This window comes from Typopeltis vanoorti, chromosome 24 (genome assembly GCF_054136105.1).
Source record: "Typopeltis vanoorti isolate ZY-2024b chromosome 24, IOZ_Tvanoo_1.0, whole genome shotgun sequence".
Classification (NCBI taxonomy): domain Eukaryota; kingdom Metazoa; phylum Arthropoda; class Arachnida; order Uropygi; family Thelyphonidae; genus Typopeltis; species Typopeltis vanoorti.
In genome coordinates this window covers 36,485,090-36,504,691 of record NC_143572.1, presented here as the reverse complement: position 1 = coordinate 36,504,691, position 19,602 = coordinate 36,485,090, and the positions used below count along the sequence as shown (strand labels likewise).

Below are 19,602 nucleotides of genomic sequence, written 5' to 3'. Positions count from 1 at the left end.
GATGCCATCCATTCACTCCCCTAATTGTTTTCAGAAAAATTAGAGGAGTGAACCGATCAAGGATACAGCCATGTGCTCCCCTCTTTCTCTCTCTTGGCTGACTTTTTTATGGAGACATTTGAAAATAATGCCCTAAATTCTTTCTCCCTTAAACCCACTATTTGGCTATGCTATGTGGATGCATGGCTGGGACACTTTATACACTTTGATATTCCATTTGAATAGCCAACATTCTAGGATGTTGGCTGTTCAAATGGATTTCTACCCATCCTAGACATCCTAGTTACAAGATCACCAAATGGATCTCTGACAGTCATAGTCTACAGAATCCCCCTCCCTACACACACACACACACACACACACACACACACACACACACACTGGTAAATACATCCATCAAACAATCACATCACCTCCATCCTGACAATTTGGAACTATAAAATCCTTAGTCCACCAGTCAAAATTAATTTGCTCAAATAACATTGCATTCAACACGGAACTCACCCATATAAAAAACATATTTTTGGCCAATGCCTACACTTCCCACCAAATAAAAAGAAATTTTACCACATACCTACACCCCCCCCCACTCCCTCCAAACAGATTATAGCAAATCCATCACAATCCCCTATATTAGTGGTGTCTAAGAAAAGGTGACCAAGATCTTAAAAAGGCACAATCTTGTGACCACTTATATACCACAGAGTAAGCTAGCAACCCTTATCCACTCCTCCAAAGACCAGCTACTGCCCCTGAATTTACCTGGAGTGTACCAGGTACCCTGCAGCTGCAACCATTCATACTAGGGCCAAACAGGCAGGACAGCCAACATCTATATATATATATACATCTATACATCTCTATATATATATATACATCTATACATCTCTATATATATACATCTATACATATATACATATATATATCAGAGCACTGGGATTACATCTGTGTCCACCACTATGACTGCTCAGGATTGGAAGACTATGCCTTGGATACCAGGCACAGGAATTCATAGGGAAAAAAGCCACCTTACTCCATCAAAGCAAATAATTTGAGAAGCTTTTCCCTCAAATCTGCTGCAGTTTTTATCAACTATTCCAACCTAAACAAAAATGGTTGTATCAAACTGCTTCTCATATGGGAAACCCTCATCAGCAGATAACCCAACAGCCAAGAACACCCAACCAAAGCCAACAGGTAACATAATCATAAAACTTTAAGTCATCATATATATCTCTCCTCTTTCACCTTTGTTACTGAAGTGCATCTTCATGTGAATGTTTAATACCTACCTACCTACCATCCAGCATTACAGCCTGCTGTGAGCCTTAGCCTCCTGTACAACTTGCATCCACGATCTTCTATCCTTGACTAGTCTTTCTCAGCCTTTCACTTTCATAGTAGTTAAGTCTTGGATTACATTATCCATCCATCTTAATCTCGGTCTTCCTTTTTTCCTTGTTGCATATATCGTTTCTCTTAGTATTCTTCTTGGCATATGGCCTAACCATTGCAATCTCTGTGCTTTTATGAACCTAACAATATCTTCTTTTAGTATCTGACTAATTTCTTTGTTGCACTGTATTCTCCATACACTATTTTCTTCAACAGGTCCATAATTTCTTCTTATAATCTTCCTTTCAAATTTCCTCAAATTGTCTTCGTCTTTTTCACTAAGAGTCCAAGCTTCGCTTCCATATGTAACCAAGGGTCTAATGAGCATTTTATATATAAGTATTTTAGTATTTTTGCTTATTAGCTTGCTTTTAATCATGTTCATATTTGCATAATATGCTTTATTACCAGTTTGAATGCGTTCTTTAATAGTCAATCGTGCCTCATTCCCAACAATATCTCCTAGATACTTAAATTCTTTCATAGCCTTTTTAGATTATCTCTGTTTAGACTATCAAATGCTGGCTTAAAGTCAATAAATAACATATGTAGGTCTATTGCATGCTCAAAACATTTTTCAATCATTTGTCTGATAATGAAAAGTCGATCAATGGTAATTCTGTTTGATCTAAATCCACCCCAACATTCTCTTATTTTCTTTTTGGTAATCTCTTTAAGCTTGTCATTTATTATGGATGTAAGAATTTTATAAACTACATTAAGTAACGTAATACCCCTATAATTACTATCGAGTTTATCTCCTTTTTTATAAATAGGACAGTTATGCCAACATTCCAGCTGCCTGGCATTTTTTCCTTGGACCAGACTGTCGAAAATATATCCTATAGTACAAAACATTTTGAATCCCCTCTGTGTTTCAGTACTTCTGCAACTATATTATCTTCTCCCAGTGCTTTATTATTTCACATTTTTGGTATTTTAACTTCAATTTCACTAGTTGTCGATGATTTTATAAGGGTATTTTCTTCTACATCAATGTCCTTTCTTGTTTCTAATTGAATATTTCCTCCATTTTCTTCGATATTTAATAAATCCTTAAAATATTCTGCCCATCTCTCTACTATTTCATTTTCCTCTCCTAATAAATTTCCTTTTCTATCTTTACATCCACTAATTCTTGGTTGAAATCCTTTTTTCATTTTTTGGACAGCAGCATAAAATTTTCTACCTTCCTTTTGAGTATTAAGTTGATCTATTTCTTTTATTTGTTTCATAAACATTTTCATTTTCTTTTTTTTTTTAGTATATTTTCTTTTTTTTTTAGTTCATTGTATCTCTCCCGATTACTTCTAGTGTTTAGCTGCATCATTCGTGCTCTGGCTCTGTTCTCTTTTATAGCTGCATCACATTCTTCATCAAACCATTCTTCATTATGAGTTCTTTTCTTTTCACCTATCGTTTCAGCAGCCGCTTCTTTAATCATATTTTCTACTGTATTCCATTTTCATTCAATACCATTGAATCCATTAGTTATGTTATTTTCAGTTTTATTTAATTTAGTTTTCAAGTTATCTTGATATTTCTTAGCTTCCTTTACATCATTATGAAGTTTATCTATGTCCCATAATAACACAGCCTTCTTTTTTGTCATATTTATCACATTTCTCTTATAATCATTTTCACTAGATAATGATTGCTGTCACAATTAGGGCCTCTACAGCTCCTGACATCAATGACAGAGGAAAAATGACGTCTCGACACTAAAACATGATCAATCTGGTTTACTTCATTCATGCCTGGTATCCTCCAAGTTCCCAGGTGAATTGCTTAATTTCTGATCGCAATTGCATCAGTAAATCACCATTTTCATTGTTTTTATCATGTAATGTAAATATTCCTGCCACTTGCTTTTGATTTTCATCTCTCCCAATCTTAGCGTTAAAGTCTCCCATGATTAATAGGATATCATACCTTTGCGTCTTACAGCAGACTCTGTCAGTTGCTCATAAAATCGATCGTTATCAATTTCTTCTTTCTCCTCAGTTGGTGCATGTGCTGTAATAACAGTAATGTTTCTAAATTTTCCTTTTAATCTTATTTTGCATATTCGGTCACTAATATGCTTCATATTCTAACATACTTTTCCATATTTCCTTGCTTACTATGAAGCCAGTACACAGCTGACCAGTTTGTTCATTGTGACCACTATAAATAACACTATAATGCTGCTTATCAATTCTCCCCTGTCCTTACCATCACATTTCTTGTAGTGCAATGAGGTCTATTTTATATTTCAGCATTTCATTAGCAACTTAATTCATCTTTCCTATTCGTTTCATTGTCCTTACATTCCATGTTGCCATTTTCATATCTCTTCTTATTATTTTATTCTTATTTTTCTGCCTATTTCATAATCCAATCATATCCTATTTTCCATTCCAGGTCGGTTGCCATTGAGTACTGTTCAGAGGTTTCGCTTGTATCAGTTTCGCAGCATCAAATATTTTATGTGATTGGGTTGCCAACTCAATGCACAACCCTCCTCCTTCATCCAGGCTTGGGACTGGCTGGAGTGATCACTACTCAGAGTAACCAACTTCAGGCGGAGTTGTGCATGTTTAATACCAATGTATTAATCTCCAAAGATGCCGATTTTACTTCGGCAAAATATAGGGAATAATAATTAAATATTTTTAGTTATTATCTAGTCTATGTTGTTAATTTCCTTAAACAACACTATGCTGGAGAATCAACATATATGCCTAAACACCAGGAATTTATTAAATTGCTATGATTATCTTGTTCTTATGCAATGTTTTGAATTAATTTTATTGAAATAAGTTGTTTCATGAACAACAGCCTATGGGCTATAGCTAAGTCTTGTTATGAATTCCTTGTAGCATGACTTAGCTACAGGCTGTAATTCATGTTATAGGCTTAGGAGAACCAAAAACTGCACACAACTGTTTCTTTATAATTTATTTTACTGGTATCTCTTTGCAAGGTATACTGTTCTGGAATACTGCAGCAGGTAAATGTTTGACAATAATGTTGCTTCCTAATTGAAATTTACCATCTGACTGATTGAGCATCTCATATGCAAGTAGATCAAATATGAACTTGTTAATCACTATTCATCTCACTTTGTACATTCATATGCTGATCGGTTTTGGTTTCAAAGGTAGTAGAGGCTGTGAATATATTTGCTCTAATATCCCATCTGAATGTCCAACCTAGATTTTTCTTTTTCTGATCTTCTCTGAATAAATCTATCAAATTTACATACTATTGCTCTCCTAATAAACACAACCGTTCTGAACTTTCTGATTTCTTTCAAGTTCTCCAGAAATTTTCATGATCACAATTCCAACTGGCTTACTTTTTTCAAGTGCAATGATTCAACATGTAGAGATGCCATCACCAATAATTTCACACAAATTCTTCACACATTTACATAAATACCAGCTATTCCTAACAACTCTCCATAGTCTTGACTCTTAACTAACAAAGATACTGCTAGTACACTGTGGATATTAACTGTTCTCTAAGCAATTCAACCCAACCCAGTCTAACATTGATTTCTCCTTCCATGGAGCAACATTCACCTGTCTATTATTACAAAAATTCCAATTAGGATTATTTGTGTTTTATTTCCTCAGATGGATTATTGTTTCCAGTCTTCGATCTAAATATTTATCCTAACCACACTGCCAAAATATGCCAAAGATATAGAAACATTTATTCCCCATTCCAATTTTCATCCTGTATCTAAGCCTTCATTCTATAAGAATGTATCAAAACTGTTGAGGAGAAGAACCAAGCAGACTGCAACTGATTTTAATTCAAATTATCAGCACATTGATTCAAAGAACTTTTCCTCATATTCTTGCATTATGATCACAGTAAATATCTTCTTAGCAATTTAAACTATCGACACACAATTTCCCCTACAAAAAAGAGAGACTCTTCAGAATCTTGTTAATTTCAGAAGTCTTAGTCCTGACAGTATTTCTCCAACTGTTCTCCAACTCAGCACTCATTTTATGTCGTCATAAGAATGAGATAACATAATGTTTATATCAAACAATCCTACTGCTCTCACTTTACCTCTTTCTGAAGTGATGAAGAAATCCATTAACAATCAGTACAATCAATCCTTTGGTCTATATTCTATTTTTTGTAATGGCTACTGGCTTTCTTTCTGATTGCATATTATCTTATAATGATAAATGGATTGCAATTATTAAAATTTTCGACTGATAATGGGTTATGAGAGGATTTCCATTCTTTCACCTATTTTCTTTCTTCTATACATCAAGGTCTTCACGACTGCAAATCCAATCCACAGTTTGCCGATATTCAATGTCATTAGGCAGCACAATACTATTCTCTCTTATTTTTAAGCAAACCTTATGCTCAACAAAACTTCCATCATAATATATCTACATCTCATCATCATCATCATCAAATTCCTGTCATGTAACCTCAAGGGGTGTACAGGATATGATAGTACTACATGAAAAATTTACATCATTACTAACTTCCTATCTACAATTTTCCTCCAAATCAGTCTGTTACTCGTCAAGACTCCAATATTATTAGATCTTATATTTCTACCATCTAAGAGACTTTGTACAGTATCAATCCACCTATATCTTGATCTTCTTCTGGGTCGTTTTCCTGCTAACCTGGCAGAGAACACTTGTTTTGCTAATCTTTCCTCGCCCTTCTATTTAAGTGACCATACCACCTGAGATTAGCTCTGCTGACGCATTCCTGGATGCTGACAATGCCAAGCTCTTTCCTAGTATCCTCATTTTTAATATGATATTGCCATTGATGTCATCTGTTCAGAAATCTATCTAGATCTCTAAATTTGAATTCCCAAACCATCCTTCAATGGAATTCTGAGTTTGCTAACAGTGTCTGCGAGACTCGATCATCTTATTTTTTTGTAAAAAGAGTCTTACTTTTTCACAATGAACAAGATAATTGTCTCTTCTTGACTATATAAACATATAAACACTGCCTCCTCAGAATCCAACAAACATTAATGCTGTATAACTAACAAATTCTTCTTATCATAGAATATTGCTTATGATATAGGGTCATCATTTGGGATGATGACCCTAAGAATCGTCTAAACATTCTTAATTTAGTATAGAAGAAAGCAATTAGGATGATTAACAATTCATCTCTCATCAACTACTCCAGTCTTTCACACAGCTCATCAGTTTCTGATGCAAGTATTTCCCAGTCCTATCTACTGAAAAGGACTTCTTACAAAGAACAATCTGCAGGTTATTAAATTTAATGATAACAAGTTTCTTCTCTGTTTCTGTTTGAACAGGAAACAAAAAAAAATCATTTTTCAAAGAGATTTCTTAACTCAAAGAGCATTCATTAAATGTGTACAATACTATACAACCAAAAGTCTAATAAAGTCAACAAAACGTATTGCTTTTTACTACTTGAATAAAGATTTAATCAAAGCTAAACTTAGCATCTTTAACATAGTTCAAGAGTATGAAAGCTGCATAGATAAAGAGAATAAAGAACATTACATCTTTTCTACAAGATGTTAATTTCATGTAAACATAAAATTGGAGTATATTTCTAATGTTGTTCAAAGATATACTTATAAAAATAAAATTTATGTGTTGTAAAATTTTAAAAACTGTAAAAGAAACATGTAAAAGAAATTAGAATTTAAAAACTCCTATATCTTTTGCTCATTGCAACATGAGCATCATTCAGGGAGAGCACAAAGATTAGTAAAACATTAAAAATATGAATCACAAGAATGAGTCACATAGGATGAGAATACTTCCCTCTGAGTCACAGCTGAGTGAACAGGAGACTGTACTACAAGCATTTAAGGGAACCATGTATAGCTCAGTAATTCAAGGTTAACTAATAACTGATTAAAATAATAATATATATATTTATTAAAAAGTTATGATGATGACTTCCCAGAATCTTGAGACAGGCATGCAATCAGAGTGGTTAAGGTTAGAACGATGTCTCAGGGTTGCACAAGGTTCAAGGAACAGACAATCAAATTTAAATTTACTGTAGTGCAAAATCTTGGTTTGATTCCAAAGAACTATGTCTAGTGTCCATGGCATGGGAAACAAGACAAGAACCTTCTGATTCTAAAAATTTGATGTGATTATGTGTTCTTGCATAATCTTAACAGAACAGCTAGTCTATCCAAAGTAATATAGTGGTAATTTATTTCTAGTGGATGGTAAGAAAGAAGATAACTTCCAAGTTGTTTTGATGATGTTCAGAAGTTCCTTTAAGATTGGGTAAGGAAATACTTTTTACATCAGATTGTAAAATGAGTAGTCAGACAAGTTAACTTGTTAAAACTTTTGTTCTATAAAATTTAACATAGCTAATAAACATGTAGATAGTTGTACTTCAGTCCTCAAAACGGTTATAAACAAGATTAAGGGCTCTACCAAAGAAAAAGTGGATTCAGTATATACAATCAAACTTTAACTATAACAAAATCTGTTAAATTTAAATATAAAGCAACTAATACTGCATATCAACAAATTATCACATGGAACAGGCTGCAACATTAATAAAATAAAAATGAGAAACTTACTTCACTTTCAATGAAAAACTGAACAAGATCCCGGATTAAAGGAGTATTAATTGAACGTTTTTTCCCTCTCTTGGTACGTAGCCCTTGTACTGCCTCTTCATCTGGTTGAAACAATCGCTCATTTAAAAATTCTCCTGCAGCTTGAGCCACTGCACGATGAGAAGAATATACCAGTTCATATACATGCTCACAATCTTTATCTGTTAAAATTTCACGATGATACCTATTTGAAAGAAAAGAATTATCTGAGCAAGAGTTCTTCAAATAGAACATAATTTACTAACCAGATCAAAGAAGTGCATTTGACTACAAATGATACTGTTTTTACAATGTTCAAACTATTGTTTATTCACATTACCGAGTAAAATATTTTACTATCAATTATTATGACTTGATAAATATATTTTCATCAGTTTAGAAATACATTTAAATGTAGGAAGTATGATTCACAGAAAAGTGTAGGAAAATTTTATTACTAGTGATTACAAAATATAGTGTGAGATTTATTAAATATGTCCATTTACTTGAATTTAAATAAATGGTGAAAAAAGAGATGTAAAAAAAACAAGAGATGTAAAAAAAAATTATCCTTTGATGTTATTCTTTCATGAGATATATTTATGCACTGGAGAAAAAGAAAAACTTATCAAGAAGCTACAAAGAATATATGAGGAACTATCATCCATCATGAGTAAAATGCTTGCCTCACATGCTGTAGTTATGGACCATTTTAATCATGAACTAAACTGTTGGAAATTTATAAAATGTCTATTTCTTGAGGACCCAATACTGAAACATATTAGGAATTTTTTAAATGATGAGATAAAACTGCACAAGATATGAAAATCAGTAGTGAACATGGAAAAATTAAAAGCTTAAAATTAAAATAATCTGAGTATACTCAGGTTTTGGCCTATATGAAAATCAAGTGATAGGCATGTTGTAAAGCCAAGGTAAAACAACAGCATGAATAAAACAATAAATATGACTATACTTATAAATGAAACACTTCTTATTAGAATGAAGACCTTCATTCCCAATTCCAATCAAAACCCCCAAATACTATCCAAGCCTTAGTTTTCCGATGTGTACCAGGGCAGCCAAGAAAAATAAGCTCCACAAGATAAGAGCTCCAGCTTTGCATCAAGTCTATACTGAAGTTCATAACTGCTGGAAAAACACCACTGGTGAATCTAAAGCCAACTCTGAAATGAACAAGTATAGAAAACTTGTCTGTTGTCAAAACCAGTCAAAATTTTCTGGTCCCTTGCCACATATTACATGGTACATCATAACTTCACTTGGAAGGCAATCTTCTCCTCTAACCATTGTCAAGTACAAATCTTGTATACCAATCTGGCAACTACCCTAAATTACTATTATTCATTCTATTCCGAAAAAAAATAACATGATGATATTATCATGGTCATCAGACTATCACCTCATTGTGATAGTCCTCGCCCCAGTTCTCTCAAAAATTATATGCAAAATCATCAACAGCGAACTTTTTTTTTTTTCCCAAACATTCACAATCAGTGACTACCATTACAGATTCAATCCCTTTTAATCAGAATTAATCTAGTTAACACCACCTACCTTTGGACAAAAGCCAAAAAGGGTCGGAGAAAGGGTGGAGAGAATCTGATCTAATTTGGTGCAAAAATCTACTTAAACTACTATCAAAAAATTCAGCAACCTAGTCAAAAATGTACTAATGCCTGCAAGACTGCCTGAAAATAGTAGTGGTAATCTATCCAACCACTATCCTCAAATCAGACCCTATCAATGCACTCAGTTATGGCCAAAACTTTGCTATCGCACTCAGGTACCAACCAAAGATTTTGTGATCCAAATCGAGCATGGAATTTACAACCTTCCTACCAGTAAGGCCAACAATATTAGGCTTGATGTAGCCAATGTCATGTCACAGACTAAACCCCCTGAAAAGCACGCTGCCCAACAAAAAATTTAAAGCCTTCTACATCTCAGAAATAAGAAAAAAATAATAATCCTGAAAGTAGACAATGGCAATGCTACTGTCATTCTAAACTATACAGATTTTAATAAAATATGACTACCCTTCTTAAAGACTGGTCCACCTACCACCAACTAAATTATGACCCCAGCTACACATGGATCACAACCATCCATAGACTCCTAAAAATGTCACTACCTGGCTGGCAGATGTGACTAACAAACTAAAATCTTACAATTCCAAATCCCCCCCCCTCCTCCAGTATTTATGGATGGCCAAAAAATCCATAAAAAGGATGTACCACTATGCCCAATTGTAAATGGCATTGACTCATCCACCTACAAACTAGCCAGAATGCTTTCTCAAACCACCTCATTACACATAAAAAAATTCAGCCCATTTTAAGTTCAGTATACAAAAGACCTCATGCTCTGCAACACTAACCTAATGGTCAGTTTCAATATCTCCTCCTTATTCACAAATCCTCCATTTAAAGACATCCTGCTCTTATCCAAGCAGAATTTCTTCCTGATATCTCAGCAGTTTCACGGTTCACCATGAACTAAGGCTATTTTGGCAAGGAAAATTCTGCAAACAAATAAAGGGTGCAGACAAAGGCTTCTTTTCCCCTTGGCTAACTTTTTCATGGAAACATTTGAAAAGAATGCCCTTTATCCTACCCCCCATAAACCAACTATATGGCTACACTATGTAGACAATGTGTTTGCAATATGGCCTGGACACCTTATACACTTTCCTATCCCATCTGAACAGCCAACTTCCAAGGATACAATTCATGACAAAAATAGAAAGTGACAGACTACCCTTCCTAGATGTCCTAGTTACAAGACAAAATGGAACTCTGACCTTTACAGTCTACAGAAAACAAACCCACCCACTCACATATCCATCAACAGTCACATAACTACCCCGCTCTCCTCCCAACAATTTGGAACTATAAAATCATAGTCCACTGGGCAAAATTAATTTGTTCTGATAACACTGCACTCACCACAGAACTCACTCACATAAAAAACTTTCTTGGCCAATCCTTTCTTTTAGTGTTACATGATGATCAGCATTCATTTTTGAAATTATGGATTCTACAACTGTGTTAAAATAACTCTTTTTATTATCCCGACGTTTCGATCTTCATATCAAGATCATCATCTGGAGCATACATAAATATACAAGACAAGCTGCGTTACATTTCAAACCGTAAGCTAGAAAAACAATGATTTGATCACATGCTACTCACTGGCATGACCTCTAGTGAAAAAGAAAATAAATAAATAAAAATAATAATTACATCAAGCTAATTTAATTTTTGATTACATGAATAAACATTCTTGCTTACAGATGGTTTTCCTTCCAGTAACAGTGGTGTCCTATTTCTATTATTACAATTGTTAATTTTGATTTAAAAAAAATAAAAATAAATAAATAAATATTTATAAATAACAACATGGATAAACTTTCTTATAGATTTTTTTTTTTTCCCCCTTAACAGTGATGTCCTATTTTTCAGTATTAAAGTTGTTATTTTAGATTTAGGATGCTGGATTTTCTAGGGTCCTGTTTATAGTTGTTCTTAGAGAGGAAGGATTCCTCTGTTTACATCTGTTAGCAGACCATGCTCTGGATATCTGGCACAGGATCTGTTGAAAAAAAGCCACCCAACTCCACTGAAGCAAATTTAAATTCAAGATGCTTTTCCTCGAATCTGCTGCAGCTCTTACCAACTATTCCAATCCAAATGGTTGTATCAAATTGCCTCTCATATGGGAAAACCTCATCAGCATACATTCAGCCCAAAAAAGTGAATAGGTGGTGACATAATTATAGGACTGTTGGACATCCTGTATCTCTCCTGTTCCATTTTTGGATTACTGAAGTGTACCTGTGTGCACATGTTTGATACCTCTCTAAAGATGGCAATTTAACTTTGGAAAAATATAGGAAGTAATAATTAAAATAACTGTCAGCTCTATATTGTCAATTTCCTGAAACAACAAAATGCATGAGAATCAACGTATAGGCCTAAATACCAGGACACTAAAAGAACTATTATCTTATGGTTTATCATCCGATTTTTGCAACTGGACTAGGAATCTGTGTATAGCATTTTTCTTGCCAAACGAAATAGCCTGAGTTGATAGTGAACTGAATGAGGGCCAAGATATCAGGAGGAAATATGGCTTTAATGAGGTCTAAGGTGTCTTTGAGTGGGACATTTGTGAATAGAGAGCAGACATCAAAATTGACCATTATGTCAGTGTGCTGGAATGTGAGCACTTTGCTAAACGTTTGGCTAATTTGTATGTTGGTGAATCGATGCCATCCAATAGGATACAATGGCACATTTTGTTTCAGGATTTTTGATATCAGGTGGGGGAGAGGCAGTTATATGGTTTTAGTTTGTCTTCTGAAGGGATCTACAAACTCGGTTTGTTTATAGACCCCTTTTAAGAGGCCTACAAACAGAGGAGAAAGTCATGGGTTCTCCACTTTCTCCACCCTTGGGCCAACTACTTCATGGAGAAAAACCCTTAAACTCTTACCCACATAAATCCACTGTCTGGCTACGTAACATAGATGTGTTCTTCATTTGGTCACATGGCCTGGATCCGCTCAACATTTTTTAACACATCTAAACAATCAACACTCCAGGATTCGGTGTTAGAAAGGAAAACAACAACATTCCCCATTCCTAACTCTCTAATTACATACCAGCCTGGTATGTAATTAGATCTGGCATTCTCTATTTAGAGAAAACCCACACATACTGGTAGATAATTCACACCACCAATCTCCCAATGGTGAGATTATAAAAACCTTATATAACAGGGCAAAATTAATCAGTTCTGAGAGCAGTGCCCTAACTACTGAACTTGACTATATTCTCAACATTTTCTTAGCTAATGGCTACAATCCCACCCCAAAAAATATTGAAACCCTGTAACTGCAGCCCCCCTCCTGTTCAGAGTAGATAATACACCAAATCTATCACCATTCCATAAATGTGGGGCACATTTGAAAAATTAACAAAAATCCTAAGGAAATACAGCTTTACAAAACTTACAGATCACATAAAAAATTAGCATCCCTTATCTGAATTACTGAAATGGGTTGGCTAAGAAGATTACTTGGAGTATCTCTGCTGGATAGACTAAGAAATGAAGACATAAGGAAATGACAAACAAAAAAGAACAATAGACAAAATCCAAGAAAGAAGACTGACCAGAATAGACACAAAGTTTACTAATTAAAGCCTCATATACGAGGGTGGTCTAAAAAAGTTCTTCGACCTAACAATGAAAAAAGGAATTTATAATTTCAAAATTATTTTTATTTTTCACCATAATCTCCCTTAAGATTAATACATTTATTCCAGTGATGCTCCAGCACCATTATCCCATCCCTGTAGTGGTTCTCAGTAAGATCTGCAAAATACCCCTCTAAAGCTGCAATCACCTCTTGATTTGAAGAAAAAAGCTGACCAGTGAGGAAGAGCCTTAGTTTTGGGAAGAGACAGAAGTCAGAGGGAGCTAAATCTGGGGAATAGGGTGGATGTTCCAACAATTCATAGCACAGATTCCTTAATTTTCCCATTACCAAAACACCTTTGTGGTCAGCTGCATTGTCCTGATGAAAGATGATTTTTTTTTCTTCTGGGAACCGGGTCTTTTCTCACGAATTTTTTCATCTAGTCTGCTTAAGATTGGAATAATATTCCCCAGTTATTGTTTTACCCTTTTCAAGATATTTAATAAACAAAATGCTTTTAGCATCCCAAAACATTGATGCCATGACATTTCCTGCTGTAAAAGAAACTATACATATCAATGCTATACATATAATTTTGATTTATAATCAAATGCATTTTTATAAATTAATTCTTTTTAAAAAGTTAAAAAACTACGTGCAGTTTGTTCAAGTCTGACAACATCGTCCTAAGTATATATGGCTCAGCCAGATTAATAAATATTTCATTCCTTTCTCGAAAGAAGTGTTGGAAGTCCACCAGAACAAGTCAAATGGTGAGATGAGTGTTGCAATGTTCATATGTAGGTGGGTTATCAACCTTCATTAGATAAGAATGTAACCATGTGGAGCTAGCAATAACTTCCTTTCTCCTGTTTCTATGTTGACAGAAGTGCTAATGCTTAATTTCAGACTTAATCTCATGCAATTTATTTGTCAGTGTTTCCCACCATGATTAATTAACTTTTCTTCTGTTATTAACTGTCAGTCTGCATATGACTGACAAACAATATAGAGAAAGTATGAGCTGATCTGTCAAGTACACCTGCAGTCTCATTTTCCTTAATTCCAATGTGGTTGGGAATACAGGTACGACCAAACATTAACATTAAGGATCTTCATTTTTACAATAGTTGTAAAACATCATAAACTGGATGTGGATTGTACACAGGAGAGATGGGCAGTAAAGAACTTAATGAGTCAATATAAATTGTACATTTTTTGTAGTGGTTTTCTGTTATGTATACAAGCACAAGATGGATGACATGCAGCTCAGGTGTATAATTACTGCATTCAAGCAGGATCTGACTGGATATAATACAGACAGGACAAACAGCTGGACAACTAACAGAGGTCTCAGATCCTGAACCGTCAGTATGCGTGAATTAAGAAATCTGATCACTCTGTTCTGCATGCATTAAACAATTGCAGGTAGACTGATGATGACGAAAACTGCACTCCATCGTGCAGCTTTTCGCTGCACCAGCGAAAAGCTGCACGATGGAGTGCAAACTTGTGATTGAGAAATGCTATTACACTCAGTGCAGATAGTACCAATAGCTTACAATCTCTTTCACACATCAAAACGAGTGAATAATGTGTGCAATACTAACTTCCCAACAGAGAAAAAAAAATACTAGTCCACGTATGATGTTTAGGAAAAGACACCATTTTTAGGACATAGTTAAGAGAACTGTTTCTGAAGCAGACCGAGTGAGCCAATATGTTTCAACATAAAAACTTCAAATAGGCATTGCACAAAATGCTCAAGTAGCTATTTGTACCCTGATGATGGATAGGATTCAATCATAAGAGGATACTCTTCTATGAAGAACAGCAGACTTGGGATCCATAATCAAGCTTTGAATGAAAAGCAGACGATAAAGGTGAAGCAAGGAATTTACATTTTCTGTCAAAAATGAGCTTCTGTTGCTACTGGAATAATAGTTTGTCTCATCCTTAACTCTGAGTCTGGCCGAAGGTGCATTTTCAACAGAAGTAGTGAGACACTTACTGAAAACTTAAACCTGTTACTAAGAGCCCATGAGCAGATACAATAGACTGCATGTTGAAAGTGCCTTTCGATGATCCTCATGTTACAAGAATGACAGTAAATTGTGAAGCCATTAACATATAGAGCACTGATTACAGTGGGAGCAAACTGTTCAGTGATCGAGTTAACTCTGACAGCAAAGAGTGTTACACATAAGACAGAATCTTAGGGAAGACCCTCTTCTTGAAATGGCAGGGATAATGTGCTTCCCACTTTTTAGAGACACTGTTCTTCCCACTTGGGAAGAACAGTGTCTCTAAAAGCCACATTATGAGTCAGAGAGAAGATCACTGCTTTCTAAACATCAGAGAAGTCTAGCATTTATCATTTTAAATTGTACATGTTTTGGTCATAAAGTATTACAAAATAAAGATTTATTCTCGTAGATAGGCTTATACGTTGGTTATGCATTTCTAAATAACTTAGGGAATTGAAACAACGTAGATACGAATATAAATTAAATAATACTTTAATAGATATTTCCGATATTTCGGCAATGTCTCATTGCCATTTTCTAAAGGAACTTACAGAAAATTAGAAATTAGAACTTACAAATTAGAAAACTTCACAGCCTCCTTAAGAAAGTCACTTCTTGGCCTGTAGAAGTTACCAACAGATTAAAACCGTTTAACTCTATACCCCCCCCCGTATTTACGGACTCCCAAAAATACATAAAGAAAATGTGCCATTACGTCCCATAGTGGATGGCATTGATTCCCCCACATACAAATTAGCTAAATATTTGGCCAAAGAGCTCACACACTATACTGGCAACACACCATCACACATAAAAAACTCAGCCCACTTCAAAGCCAGCATAGAAAACCTTACACTCCAACATAGTGACATAATGGTCAGCTTCGACGTCTCCTCCTTATTCACCAATGTCCCACTCATGGAAACTTTAGAGCTAATCCAAGCTAAATTTTCTCCCGATATCTCAGCCCTATTTCAGTTCACAATGAACTCAGGCTATTTCGTTTGGCAGGGAAAATTCTACAAACAAATAGAGGGGACAGCCATGGGCTCACCACTCTCCCCACCCTTAGCCAATTTCTTTATGGAGACCTTTGAGGAAAAAGCCTTAGCCTCTGCCCCACAAAAACCAACCATATGGCTTTGCTACGTTGATGATGTGTTCGCTATTTGGCCACATGGCTCTGAAACACTCCTCTCCTTCCTCACACACTTAAACAACCAACACGCCAGAATCAAGTTCACCCTGGAAAAAGAGGAAAACAACTGCCTCCCCTTCCTAGACACACTAGTCACCCGCCAGCCTGATGGAACTTTGGTTTTCTCAGTTTACAGAAAACCCACCCATACAGGCAGATACATCCACCAACAATCTCACCACCCCCCCTCACAACAATATGGAGTGGTAAAAACACTATACAACAGGGCTAAACTAATCTGTTCTAACGACACAGCCCTTAACACTGAACTAAATCACATCCTAAACACTTTCTCAGCCAATGGCTACCCCCCCCCCAAAAAAAATCCAAAAAATATTAAAACCTACAAACCACAGCCCCCCTCCTCCCCCCTCCACAAAAAAGATTACTCTAAATCCATAATCATTCCCTACATTCGAGGCACCTCAGAAAAAATTACCAAAATTCTAAAAAAACATGACCTCACCTCCTGTTACAGACCTTACAGAAAATTGGCATCCCTTATCCGCTCTACCAAAGACCAACCACTTCCCCTAGACCTACCTGGTGTATACTAGGTCCCTTGCAGTTGTAAACTGTCGTACTTTGGCCAAACAGGCAGGACAGCGAATATCAGAATTTCTGAACACAAGGACTACATCCGGTTTTACAAATATAGCCATTCTGGTCTTGCAGACCATGCTCTGGATACTCGCCACAGAATACGGTGGAAGAAAGCAAAAATAATACACCGGAGCAAATATAAATTCCAAAGATTATTTATGGAATCAGCCTCTGCCCTAAGAAACTCTCCAAACCTCAACAAATTTGGTTGTATGCGACTGCCCCAAATTTGGGAGGCATACATCAGCAGACCTTCAGCCCAACGGCCAAGAATGCCTACTTAGCCCACCAGAGGGCACCATCAGGACTTCTAGGAGAAAGATAGCTTCATATCTTCATTTCCAGTTACTGTATTGTTAGGGCCTGTGTGCTCCTGCCTTTCTGTAAGTTCCTTTAGAAAATGGCAATGAGACATTGCCGAAATATCAGAAATATCTATTAAAGTATTATTTAATTTATATTCGTATCTACGTTGTTTCAATTCCCTAAGTTATTTAGAAAAGATTTATTGTTACATAGACCATATATTTATAACGTACTTAAGCTCTTACAAATTGCCTACCGGTTTCGCTAGTAACTGACTAGCTTTCTCAAGGCTTGCATAGTACAAAAAAAGTAAATGCAAAAAAAGGTTTAAAAATACAAAGAACCGTTAGTACCTGTTAGGTAGCTATGGTGAAACGTTCGCGTGACATAACTACTCAGCATCATGAACATGCGTTACATGCAAACGCGTAATATGATTATTTGCATACTGCAGCTCTGTTGAACTGAGGGAGTTAATTAGATTTTTCCAGGTATCGTTCAGAATGGCCCCTTAATTTCTGTTTAGGTTACTTCCCGTACATAGTACAACTGCCGCTTCTTTAAATACGCTATGTCTGTAATCCTCGTCTACATAGGGCATGGAGCTGTTATTCCAGTCTATAGTGTGGTTCGAAGTTGAAAAGTGATGTGCCAATCCTGAGGTGATCATTCTGTTGTGATTAACATCGCCTACATGTTCTTTCTGTCTTATTTCCAGGCTTCTCAAAGTCTGTCCAATGTAGGAAAGACCGCACATGCATGGAATATTATACACACCTGGATATTTATAAAATGGCACACTGTCTTTAGGAGATCTTAGGACCTGTCTTATGCTATTTGTTGGTTTAAATACAACCCTGATGTTAACAGAATCAATGCACTCCATAATAAAATAAAATTTACTCTAGAAGTAGAAAATAACGAACTGCTACACTTCTTGGACTTACTAATAAAAAGACAAGGAAACAGTATCAAACTGTTGATTTACAAAAAACCAACGGACACTGGAAGATATCTACATTACTCTTCTAACCATCATAGGTCACAGAAACACAGCATCATCCACATGCTAAGAAATCGAGCTAGAAAATTTATCTCTGACGAGGAAGAAGTTCAAACAGAACTGTCTCAAATAGCTACAACTCTATCACAAAATGGTTATCCTAGACACATCATCAACAAATTTCTATACAAAGATAACCAACAACAAAGAACAGTCGCCCAGCAAATCTCAACAGCAGTCATCCCCTTTATAGGTTCAACTTCCACAAAATTTGCAAGATTGTTAAATACACATAACATCAGGGTTGTATTTAAACCAACAAATAGCATAAGACAGGTCCTAAGATCTCCTAAAGACAGTGTGCCATTTTATAAATATCCAGGTGTGTATAATATTCCATGCATGTGCGGTCTTTCCTACATTGGACAGACTTCGAGAAGCCTGGAAATAAGACAGAAAGAACATGTAGGCGATGTTAATCACAACAGAATGATCACCTCAGGATTGGCACATCACTTTTCAACTTCGAACCACGCTATAGACTGGAATAACAGCTTCATGCCCTACACAGACGCGGATTACAGACATCGAGTATTTAAAGAAGTGGCAGTTGTACTATGTACGGGAAGTAACCTAAACAGAAATCAAGGGGCCATTCTGAACGATACCTGGAAAAATCTAATTAGCTCCCTCAGTTCAACAGAGCTACAGTATGCAAATAATCATATTACGTGTTTGAATGTAACGCGTGTTCATGATGCTGAGTAGTTATGTCACGCGAACGTGTCACCCTAGCTACCTAACAGGTACTAACGGTTCTTTGTATTTTTAAACCTTTTTTGCATTTACCTTTTTTTGTACTATGCAAGCCTTGAGAAAGCTAGTCAGTTACTAGCGAAACTGGTAGGCAATTTGTAAGAGCTTAAGTACATTATAAATATATGGTCTATGTAACAATAAATCTTTATTTTGTCATTTATCATTTTCTCCATTATCTTACAAAGATAGCTAATCAGACTTATACCATGAATTGGAAACTCCTCAGTAATTATTCTGTTGTATAGTAAGAGGTCTTCCACTATCTTCTGTACAATGCTCTATCACTGTACAGCTCTACCTCATTTGTAGAAAAGTTGAGCAGCTGTTTCTCTTGTTTTTCTTTCAATATCAAAAATTCAGGAGGATAGGAAGTTGTATTCTGCAGAGATTCTGGCAAAGCTTTACTCCAAAGTGTCTATAACTGCTTTGAGT

At 35.5% G+C, this 19,602-nt stretch overlaps 1 protein-coding gene across 2 annotated transcripts in view; it reads right to left on the bottom strand.

The window, feature by feature from the left end:
• Positions 1 to 19,602, bottom strand: part of SA1 (stromal antigen) — a 327,847-nt gene that overhangs the window by 184,431 nt on the left and 123,814 nt on the right. For both annotated transcript variants that reach the window (XM_090413330.1, XM_090413331.1), the window contains exon 11: positions 7,973 to 8,195. In XM_090413330.1, coding sequence (XP_090269456.1) covers positions 7,973 to 8,195 — 223 coding nt within the window. The remainder of the gene's footprint in view (positions 1 to 7,972; positions 8,196 to 19,602) is intronic.